The sequence below is a fragment of the Curcuma longa genome, chromosome 21, assembly GCF_044706935.1.
Source record: "Curcuma longa cultivar G26 ecotype Majalengka, Jawa Barat chromosome 21, ITB_CL_G26_1.1, whole genome shotgun sequence".
In the NCBI taxonomy this organism is placed as follows: domain Eukaryota; kingdom Viridiplantae; phylum Streptophyta; class Magnoliopsida; order Zingiberales; family Zingiberaceae; genus Curcuma; species Curcuma longa.
In genome coordinates, this window is record NC_133881.1 from 4,927,363 (window position 1) to 4,939,558 (window position 12,196).

Genomic DNA, 12,196 nt, shown 5'->3' on the forward strand with positions numbered 1-12,196 from the left:
TTCATGAAAGAAGAACAAATTCTTTCCTTCTAAAGCAAACACAAGTTTTCTTCATTCAAGGAGTCCCAAATTTGGAATCGTTCAGGAAAGGAGTGCAACAGTTTTGGAATTCGAATTATCATAACAGTTCACATATTAGTTGGGCTTTTATTGCATTTATGATAATCCACTTTGCTTATTTTCTCGAATCAAGAAACGATGATCTTGGCGGTGCCCGAGCAGATTCTCAATGTCAGAAGCAGTGAGCGGTCTACAGTTTGGATGGAGATTGATACCATCCCCATGGATCATCTGATACGTATTCAGTAACTTGTTTGATGCTCAAGTAGTTGTCCAGCCCCCTGAAAGATAATACGAATGAGCAAGAGCAGAAACATCTGTGAGATGCACAGAAAATTTTAATGAATACTCAACCATTCGCCAAGTTCACGACCAAAACCACTGCGCTTGTTTCCTCCCCAGGGAGCTTGACAGAAGCATGGTTGTGAGCAGTTTATCCATACAATTCCGGCTTGAATCACCTGCAAAAGACAAGCCAAATTAGCCTTACTGAAATGCAATTGGCTTCCCTTAATTTAATCTTCTATTGAATGCAAGGTCATTTGCTTGGTGAGGCAGTTCATTAGCCAATACAAAAATATGAGTACGTAAATGGGAGCTTACATTTGAGGCTATCCATAAGTTTATTCATGAAAGAAAAAAATTTTGTTCACATGCTAAAATGAGTTGACCTTCAATATATGAGCACGCCTTAATTTAGATATCAGACCTAAAACTAAAGAAACTCAACTCGTTAAAAAGCGAAGTCAACCTTAATCCTTGAGCTGCTGCAGCTGGCTCAGGTTCAAGTCATAAATTTGTAGTTATCTTATAATGGTCCAGATAGTTCCAAAGAAAGGGATCAATTGATGTCTAAAGCTTTGTTGACTGTGAAATGAATCCAGATTCTACATTCCAATAAATTGGTAAAATATGCATATATTGGGAAGTAGAGACTATTACAGTCAGTTAAGTCATAGGTTCATAACTTAATGAGATGCATAATAACCTATTATAGACAAAATATAACATAGTGAGTAAAGTTGGGGCAAGGCTCTACCTCCGATATCCGGTTGCAGCGCTCGGGATCTTTAGATATCACAGCACCACCCAAGCCATAACTGATGCAGAGTAGAAAGTAATATCAGAGGTCATGCTACTAATTTCACTAGAGGATATTCTCAACTATGCTGCAGTTCAAAAAGTCTGAGTGGCTTACTGAGTATCATTTGCAAGTTCAATTGCTTCTTCCTCAGTCTTAAATGTCTTGACACAAAGAACAGGCCCAAAAACTTCCTCTCTCCAAATTTGCATGGATGTTTCGACATCTGTTATAATTGTTGGCTCAACAAAGTATCCTTTTTCTAGGTGCTGGCATTAGATGATAAATATCAGTCAATTAGCCACTTCTCTATTTCAAAACGAGCAGATATTTACCTGTGGCCGTCCGCCGCCACATAGGATAGTAGCACCTTGACTTTTTGCTGTTGAAATGAACTTTTTTATTTTTTCAAACTGAAATAACAAGAATATAATTAGATGGCTGTTATATCGTCCCTTGAGATATTTAAGCAACAATCAAACGGCAATCTAAAAAATCAAATAGTGTAGTCCTAAGAAACCAAGATGGTATATGTTTGAAGGAAAGAGATCCACCAATGTCTAAAAAATCAAATAGTTAATTGCTAGATATGGAAGGGAAGATTATAGCTATGTTCCAATGTCAACTTAGAACTTATACTTATTTTTAGTTGTTACAGGTATATCATTCTGCCAAGCTCTACTCGGCCACTGCAAATGCATGCTGTTCATACATACAATTGCACAGTCCCACCCAACCTAATATTGATAGAAGTAAAATACATGCAATTCATCTATAGCTTAATCTACATAAAATATTTAAAAGAAAATTTCATCAAGTGAGATGGGTGATTCCTTTGGAACTCAATTGGAAAAATAGCAAGTCTAGAGGAAATGACTAAAGACCCCAATTATTTGTTTCCTTTTAACATACAAGAAGGCTATACTGGGAAATTAGGGGAAAAGGCATCAGACCCAACTTGGTTCATTTCCAGCACACAGGCTGGACAAACCCGATAGGGTTGTTTCCAACCCAGCCCAGGCACATGTCATGCTGAGCATGACCTGAGTGCTGGCCATGCAGAGCACAGCACGCAGGATGGCATGCTACTGCCTAACAAAGGTTTGGTCTGGCTTTGTGTTGGGCATGAGCCAACCTATTTGACATCCCTATAAATAAACAAGGGATGTCAAGATAATTCAGAGGAGGTAAAAAGAGAATAAGGAAAGATATTCATGAGTTCATGACAATCTTGTTCTAGAAATCAAACGAGGCAGTTTGTTCAGGAGGCCTAAGGTATCATTGGTAGCGATGGTAATTCATTGTCCATTCAGGATAAGCAAACTTAAAAATGCATCAAAGTTAACTTTGCACTAACATAGAAATATATGATAGCACAAAGAACATGTGCCTTCTAAGTACCATATGCCCATGTTAGACATGGATACCATGTGATCTTGGTGACTGATATGGTTGTTTCCAGAAAAATATATGTGATTAATTGCAAAGAATGCAACTTGAGTTGTCAGTATTCGAGTGTCAAGCATTTGACACGGTGTAGAAGTTTACAACAGCTAAAGAATGCAATACTAGAGAAGAAAGCTACAAAGAATGACACTTCAACTATTATGAATAAGGTAACTAAACTTTATCCTATTAATACACTTAATTGATGGAAATGTTAATAGTTATAGGAAGAGCCTGTTATACTTCATTTGATATCTCATACAAGGTCTTCTTCCATGGACATCCACCTCTCAGACCACTAAGTCACCTCGTTGATCATGTATATCTATGATTTTATTCTATAATTTTAAGTAGGTCAAATGAGAATAGAAATTTAAATTTTTATCATAGAATTTAAACTTTAGAAGTAGAACAAACTTTAAATAGAATGCAAAATGGAAAAACAGTTGGACTAGATAATATTCCGATAAAAGTATGAAAGTACCTAAGGAAACAACATATTGAATGGCTTACAAAGTTATTCCATCTGATATTGAAAGTTAAAAAATATTCAATCAGTGAGAGTAAGTACTCTAATTCTCTTATATAAGAATAAAGGAGATGTACAAAATTGTACAAACTATAAGAGTATTAAACTAATGAGTCATACCACGAAACTTTAGGAAAGAGTAACAGAAAAATGACTAAGAAAAGGGACTACATTGACCAAAAATCAATTTGGATTTATGCATGTAAGGTAGACAATAGAAGTTATATATCTTGTCAGACAACTAATCGAAAGGAATAGAGAACAGAAACAAAACTTACATATGGTATTCGTCAACCTAGAAAAAAACTAATAGAATCCCAAAAGAAATTATATAGAGAATTCTAAAAACGAAAGATGTTAGTCTAGCGTATATTGAACTAATTAAGGATATGTATGAGAATGTAATGATAAAAGTGAAGATTTCAGACAGATTAATTAAACTATTTCCCATAAAGATAAGGTTATATCAAGGATCAACTTTAAGTACATATCTTTTTACACTAATCATGGACAAACTCGATACATCCAAGATACGATACCACGGTGCATGTTGTTTACAGATGATATTGTTTTAATAGATAAGACACATAAAAAAGTAAATGTTAAACTCGAATCTTGATGAAAAATACTAAAAAAGAAAAATTTTAAGTTTAGTAGAGTAAAGATGGAATTTAAGTTTAGTAATATTGGGTGTAATGAGACAATTGTTAATATAGGAAATGACAAGTTGTTAAAAGTTTTAAGTATTTAGGATCATTTTTTGCAAAAGGATGGAGGGATTTATTGATGTCTTACATAGAATACAAGCGGGATGATTGAAATGAAGGAGAACATCAGATGTTCTTTATGATCGTAAAATACCTCTAAGATTGAAAAGAAAAATTTTACAAAACGATGTTTAGATCTGTTATGTTATATGTAGCTGAATATTGGGCTATGACTCAAGCACATGAACATAAGATAGTAGTTACAAAGATGAGGATATTAAGGTGGATGTGTGGACATACAAAAATGTACATGATAAAAAATGAAAATATTAAAGAGAAAGTCAGAGTTGCACCTATTAAGAGAAAACTCCAGGAGACACATTTAAGATGATACGAACATATACTTAGACAACCAATAAATGCTTCAGTTAGATGTGAATGCTTCAGTTAGATGTGAAGCTATGACAAATATGTACATCAAACGAGAAAAACTAAAAAAGACTTAGTCCAATAAAAATAAGATAAAATTTATTTAAATATAAATGATGATATAGTAGAAGATAAAGCTTAATAGTGTAGAACGATTAGTCAACCTCACCTAGTGGGATAAAGCTTGGTTGTCGTTGTTGTATATTGTGTATAACTCCTTAGCATTACATGTTAAGGCAGACTCAACCACCTCCATGAAAAAATGAATACAAACCAACAAATTTCTCCTATTAGTTCCCTAATGTACCAGTTTACCATACAATGCAGTTTAGCAACAAGAACTAATTTTCTATTAGAATATGCATGTTAAGTATGACATTCCTGAAAATTGATAGAAGTATTTCTTCTGCATTCTAAAGTGGACAAAGTCATACAGTATGCTTCAAGTGTACGATTGTAGAAGTTCAGTTTTAGAGGAAACTATAAACTCAATAAAGAATAAACATCATAAATTGCATCATACTTGAAATTGGAACTTTCATACCTGTCCTTCACTGACGACAGGACCAAGTCTGCATCCTTCTTCTAATGGATCCGAGATCTTGATGTTTTGAATCCATATTACAAGCTTTCTCAGAAATTCTTCTGCAATACTTTCCTATTCATTGGCACAAATATGCAGACATACGATTAAATCTCAATATAATAGGTACAATTAGATATTCAATGAGTTCTATGAAATATATCATATTACACGCAGAATAATTAGGTGAATAGCTGGTAGATTGGGAGGATTATCTAAAAACGTTGAGATACAATCCAAACATTCAAAAGTAAATTAAACTTTGTAGGGAATATTTGTTAGAAATTTAGGACATCGTCTCCAACTAGGATTAACCATCAGACTGTTGCAAACCATCCAAGCCTGATTTCGTGTTGATCTAATGACTTGTCTGGTACAGTCAGTTTGAACACCTTTGACCAAATATATGATGCACAGGCTTAAAGCTCACATGCAATAGATTAAGATTAATAGACGAACAACTCTGCTGGGGCGTTTTGTACTGATGATAAATATAGTTATACCAATTAAATGAAGCGTTTTGTACTGATGATAAATATAGTTATACCAATTAAATATTCATTTAATATAAAGAAATTCCTTAATAACTTGAGATAATTTATTATATCAATATGATTATTTATATGAGAAATCATGAATTTCATATGATTGTTATAAGAGGTTTGGAAACTAATATATATATGATAATAGTATGACGATAATTTAATATAGCACACCTAGGAAAATATAAAGAATGAAAGAAAGCTTCTTCCACTGCGATAATGAAAGAAAGATATAGAAAATTTACAGGAAAATTAAATCATCTTACCATGAGCATCATGCATGTCTATTCTAGCAAGTATAAGCAATTGATTTCTACATTCTCCTCTTTATTGACATTGGAACAATTAAATATATTGAAGGCACACCTAATTTTCTAAACGTTGCTTATTAAGTGGGTCAAACATAACAGAAAAGTTGCAAGATGTCATGATGCTTATTTGCAAGTTCTTTCTCAAATAAATTATCTAATTGTAGCTATTGCCCATTCTTTATCATGAATCTGATATAATGTTCTAGTGAACAGGCAAAGCAATGGTTAGAACATTGACAGGATACATATTGAATCTGATTGAAGCTAATATAAATATGGTTTGAAATCTCATGCCGTACCGGACGAAATGGATGAAATATTTCGTTCTGCCCGCAAACCTGTATCGGCACACTCGGTATGAAGCCCGCGGCAGTAGCAACATGTGGAAGGGTCGTGCGACCCCCGTTGACAGCGGCGGAAGGGTCACGTGACCACCTTGGCAATGGTGGAAGGGTCACATGACCCAATCGACGACGGCGACGGAAGGGTCACACGACCTAGTCGGTGATAGCGGAGGGGTCGCGCAACGTCATCGACAGCGATGGAGGGCCGCGCACGCGACCCGTCAGCCGCGATGGAGAGCAAGGTTTCGCAACGTGGTGGTGCGAGAGGGGTTGTAGAATTTTTTTAATTAAAACTTAGGTTAATAAATTAAATCAACTCCTAGCTAAGATAGAGACAATCTAAATAGACTTAATTAAACCCTAATAAAATTATCTCATTATCTACATATTTTATTTATTTTAATTTAAAATATATATATATATATAATAAAATTTATTTATTCCATTTCCATTTTTTCCTTTTTAAAATGTATTTTTTTATTTTTAAATATTTATGTTAAATATTTTATTTTTTTTAATTAATAAATTTATATTTCAAAAATATCGAAACTATATCGATACAACACAATACAATACCAAAATCGTATTGTTCCAGTCAAAAACTAAAACTCCAATACAGCTCGAGATTTTAAATCATAGATATAATGTTCAAGTGCACAGGCGAGCAATGGTCAGGGCATTGACAGGATACGTATCAGAGTAGTTGAAGTGTGAGTGCAACAAATAAATCACTTGAACCCTATGAATTTGCTTGTTAATTCATGAAAATCAGACAACATTCTACATTACTGTCTAATGTATTATTGATCAAAGACGTTGAACTAAAATATCCTTTTGTTAAGAAAATCTTGAGGGGATTCTTTTGTTTTATTTGGTGTACCCCATGATCATTTAGAAAATGATTTGTTATTGTAAGTTCTAAAGTTTAACAAAGAAGGGGTCCTCCCTAACCTCCCTAGAATCTGAATCCTTTATTGGGTCTTGGAAAGGTCTTGGCATGTAAAGTTTCAGGCAACATGCACCAATACTGCAATGATGTTATACCTAAGGAAGGAGCTAATTCTAGAATGGGACGAGGTGTTTGAGCTGATGATTTGATGAATAGGAAGAGAAACAGAATTAGATACAAAAGAAATCAGAGTGGCATACAAGTAAAATATGAGAATTGAGAACCTTTATGAAAAAAGCACCAGTAATAATCTAATATGACCATAGTATAGTAATTTCAAGGATAAAAATGTGTACCACATACTTACATGCACCAAAAGGCGAGATGTTGCACTGCAGATCTGACCATTTGTCCAAAAGCATCCAAAAAGTGTCCATTCAACAGCTTTTTGTTCAAGATAGTCAAGCAATCACCATTAAGCCAGAAAATATTGGCAAATGCTCTTATAAAACTAAAGTTAATGCTTTGCGATAGACTATGGAGAATCATACATGCAGAGAGCAATGACAGGTTATGAGTATCCAATTTCTATGAGATGCTCTTCCAATAGGAGTATAATATTAGGCGAATAATGTTATTATATGATTAAGCTATATAAAAAATGATACAGACCTTTATCAATTTCAACATCGTCGAAGACAATAAGAGGGCTTTTACCCCCAAGCTCCAGTGTTACAGGCTGATGAAGCCAACAAACAAATAAATTAGCTTATGAAAATTTCTCAAGTATGATGTATTATGTATAGCACAATACCATATATATACTAACAAAAGTAACGAGTTATGTCTTGACTATTTGGGATAAGCTACTTGGATCTTAACATACGCGGTAAATTACTTGAATCTCATTTCACCAGAGCACGAGACAAGGTATGACAATGAAAAAACATATATTTATCAGACAGGAAATAAATAACTAGAAAAGAAACCTAATGAAAGGAACCTAACAGACCTTGACCACTTGGGCAGCAGCTGTCATAATTTTTCTACCAGTGTCAGTGCTTCCAGTAAATGCAATCTGCAACACAAAATACGGAGGATAAATTGATAAATGACTACACACCAGTTCTATTGGACACATGAGAAATATTGATGTGGAATATTTTCTAAAAGATTCAATTAGCAACTAGCTAGTTAGACCTTATCAACATTAGGATGAGATGCTAAAGGAGCACCAGCTTCAGGACCTAAGCCAGTCAAAATATTTAGAACACCAGCAGGAATTCCTACTTCTTCGCAAACCGCAGCAAGCTCCAGACAGGTCCTGATGATAAAAGAAAAACATTCTAACATAACTATTTATACTTTACTCATAAAATATGGATAGCCAACCTCTTACATGGAACATAGTTCAGAAGGCTTAAGAATCGCAGTGCAACCAGCGGCTAGAGCAGGAGCAACCTTCCATGCAGCCATTAATAGAGGATAGTTCCTGAAATGAAATGACAAGTATGAAAAAGTTTGTAGAATATGGCTAACAATTATTAATGATATTTAGCAAGGTGCTATCGTGGTGTGTGGACCATAGTCATACCAATTAGCACATGCAACACCAAGTTTATGACTAAATGTCTATGATTCCATCAAAGAATGCCGCAGCAATTTAAAAAGATGGATACATAATACATCGGCTTTCTAATACAATAAGTATAAAGAAATAGAAATTTTGATACTGAGTCTTTTACCAAATTTAGGTTTGGCATAAGTAATCTTCCAATCAAACTTAGCATGGTACAGGGAAATGAGATGTTAGATTAGAATTCTGTAAGTTCTAATAGATGAAAAATAAATATCTCGATGAAAGTTTAGAAAATATACGTCTTGGCTAGGTTGATTGTCCATGATAGTATGATACTGAAGGCGTCAAAGAAGAATAAAGTCAATATGGTCTTTTCATATGAATGATCACCCGACCAAACTAAATCTAAAAAATATATGAAAACCACCTAAAGGAGGACCATACCCCATTAAAAATGGGAAGAATTGTGAAGACCTGAATTTAGATAGAATTGGAAACCAAAGAATGTATTGACTATTAGCAATTATCAAGCTAACTTACCACCTTAGTCATCTCATAGTACCAGTTAAACTAACTGTAACAGGCAACTGGACAAAAAAATAGTCTTCAACTATGACAGTAAACAGAGTCAATGCATGAAGTCAGAGACACCTAGCACTTCCAATAAAAGTCCATCACATTAGCAGAGGTTAATTATATTGTGCAGCGAAATTATGCTAATCAAAATTATTATTGTAGTTTTAGTAGCACAGCAGACAAGAGTAATACCCAAGCCCAAAAATAAGTTTACTCAGTCTGAGTTAAACCAAGAAAGTTTTAAAATTATGCTTTCTTCTGCATTTTTGTAAGATCAAATGAATATTTTAGTTATCTTTTGGTGGCTGAGAATGTTACATATGTGCATAATATAAATAGCAATGCAAGTAAAATAACTTAATACATTAGAAATGACTAGGGATTCCTTTTGTGGTATGTTTCAAATGAAAGTAAAACAACATAATACATTAGAAATGACTAGGGATTCCTTTTGTGGTATGTTTCAATTGGTGAAGGAAATAGGCTGTCAAGTAAAAGAACCAGCATGCTTACATTCCTTTGCAAGAAAACAAGATCAATCCAGAATCATAATGTATTTAAATTCAGAATAAGACTGAAGAATTCTATCACACAAAACCTATGCACGTGGTTCAAACAAATGAAGTCCATATAAATACTTCAGTGTCAAACTTCAAGTTATAAGAAAATGAACAATATGCCAGACCAAAACATCAGCGTAAAAAATTTTCCAACAGGTCGATGCAACGCCCAAAATCATCAACCATGCATGAGAGTCAAAGAATAAGGAAAAAGTATCCAGGAATTTAGAAAGATACCAAGGAGTAATCAGTCCAACGACACCTATAGGTTCTCTCAGAATGTGGCACTTGAACGTTTGCATCGGTAGAGAAACTTGAGATCTTTGTTTTCCATCCAAGGCTTCAGCAAGATCTGCATAATACTCAAAACAACCGGCAACATCGTCCTGGAAAACAGGAAAATGAAGCGTATGTCAGACTCATTGAAGCTAAACAATGTTTTAATCTTAGCAAATATACCATGTCCCATGCTGCTTCATCCAGAGGTTTTCCACAATCAAGAGACTCCAGTTTAGCCAGCTCAGATTTCTTCTCAGTTATCTGAATTGCATTAGACCAAAAGAGCTCAAAAGTGAGACAACAAGATAAAAGGGCCAATTTACTATAATTAAATCTGCTATTGATAATATTCAATGAAGCAAATCCAGTGACAAAAATGAAAAAAAAAACATCTGTCAAACTTATGTAGTAATAGGAAAGCTTTAAACAGGCAAAAATTTATGCCCTTGGCTTTACTAAATATTCTAATATGCCACTGGATGATGTTAAGGTGGCTTCATCATACTTATGGATGTAGAGAAATCAAGTCGTGAGGAAGGAACGGAAAAGAAAAGTAGAAATTAGATAGATCGAAGTGGACATATAGTAACAAATATTGACATAATTTAATTCTTAAGTGATCTGTTTTAGTGGTTCTGACTCCCTTTTAAACAAAACACTCATTGTATCTGTAGTTTGAACGATTCCGTGCGGCTTTCAGGTTAGCTTCATGTTATCCAATAAAACAATATGAAAAGAAAAATGTAATTCGACACATCAAAGTTTGTATGACGTGTAATTCACCACTCTCTTCAAATACGTACTAGGAAGAGAATGTTATTCTCCAACGAGGTCTACATAGAACACAAATTCACTGATTGATTGTGAGAAGGATATCATTGAGAAGACCAAGGTACTAAGTAAGCAATTTATCCTTAAAAAATCTAGCGCAAAAACTACCAATTATCCAAACTCAAAAGTAGTGCCCTCATCGAATTCCTTAACCTGACAACCAGTAGGGAAAAAAGCAAAATAAATAAATTTAAAAAAAAAAATACAAGCAAAACCAATTACCGCGAAGGAAGAAAAGGACACACACCTTGGCAGCTATGGCGCGGAGGTATTTGGCACGTACGGCTCCTGGAGCTCGGCTCCAGTCCTTACCCTTGTTCCGGGTGAGCGCTCGCCGGGCGGCCTCCACCGCCAGTTCCACGTCCTCCGCAGTAGCCGCAGGAATTTCTCCTGTTCACAAAACCAATCCTGGTCGGCGTCAACGGCATCAAACCACCAAAAGGAAAAGGGAGGGAGCCGTACCGATGGATTCCTCGGTCGCGGGGTTGATCACGGGGATGCGCTTGCCTAAGATCGGCTTCCTCCACTCTCCGTCGATAAAGAGTTGCCGGTTGCCTAAGATGCGCTTTACCATGGTTGCTCTCTGAATTTTTGAAATCAGTTCTTTGTCGACAACGTCATAATAAGTCTCAGATGGCTCCCTAATGTTTGACAAGATATCAGTTCCGAATACCAAATCCATGAAACCAACGGTGACAGAATAAACTTACTCGTTAGTTACAGTATATTTTCGTGCCTTCCGAGCAGGTATTTTTGGTACAAATTTCAGCTATAGCGACAAAGGAGCAACGACCAAACAAAGTCAGGAAATGAACAAAGTTGCCCTTTAGAAGAATACAATAAGGGCTCGCAAAAAGCACACCTTTCGAAGTTGAGAATTTGAACTTCCTTCCTCTCCTTTCCTCATATTTTCTGCTTCGAAATTTCTAAGCACATATAACAGAACAAGAAAATTGGCCTTCCCTCAATCTTCCTGGGAACATAAAAATAGAAGAGCAGTTAGGTATAGTATTACAAGAAGAAAATTGATGACCGATGCTGAAGAAGTAAACCGGCTTTCCCAGTGCAAAATGGCCGGAGAAACGCAGCCACGAAACTGCGACTGCGGTGGACGGCGACAAGACTCCAAAGATCAGGCGAGAGCAGAGAGACGGGAGAAAGCGAGGAGGAAGGGGAAGGGTTCAAGTTCCATCCAAATGGTCCACCGATCGGAAGACGAGGTGAGCAGAGACGGATTTAAGTAAGGGCTATCCTGGGCTGTAGCCCAGCCCTGTGATTCTTATAATAATTTATGATTAATAAATATTTTAAAAGCTGCTGTTTGCCCTGGTGGCTAGTGCGTGTGCAGTAATCTGCCTGGGGTTGGGAGTTCGAGCCTCTTTATCATGAATTCTGATTATTTTTTGGATTATAATTTAATTTTAAAAAAATTACATAAAATTGAGTTATT

General features: G+C 35.3%; 1 protein-coding gene across 1 annotated transcript; it reads right to left on the reverse strand.

Moving 5' to 3' along the window:
• Positions 1 to 4: 4 nt before the first annotated feature.
• On the reverse strand, positions 5 to 11,946 carry LOC141814617 (aminoaldehyde dehydrogenase 2, peroxisomal-like). The gene is made up of 18 exons (XM_074702556.1): positions 11,799 to 11,946; positions 11,609 to 11,719; positions 11,457 to 11,515; positions 11,209 to 11,387; positions 10,994 to 11,136; positions 10,096 to 10,176; positions 9,874 to 10,022; positions 8,321 to 8,413; positions 8,122 to 8,245; positions 7,934 to 7,999; positions 7,594 to 7,660; positions 7,289 to 7,365; positions 4,797 to 4,910; positions 1,477 to 1,554; positions 1,259 to 1,410; positions 1,100 to 1,160; positions 415 to 521; positions 5 to 341 (listed from the first exon to the last, which is right to left on the reverse strand). The coding sequence occupies exons 2-18, from the start codon at positions 11,651 to 11,653 to the stop codon at positions 251 to 253; spliced, it is 1,686 nt and encodes a 561-aa protein (XP_074558657.1). The 5' UTR covers positions 11,654 to 11,719; positions 11,799 to 11,946; the 3' UTR covers positions 5 to 250.
• Positions 11,947 to 12,196: the final 250 nt, after the last annotated feature.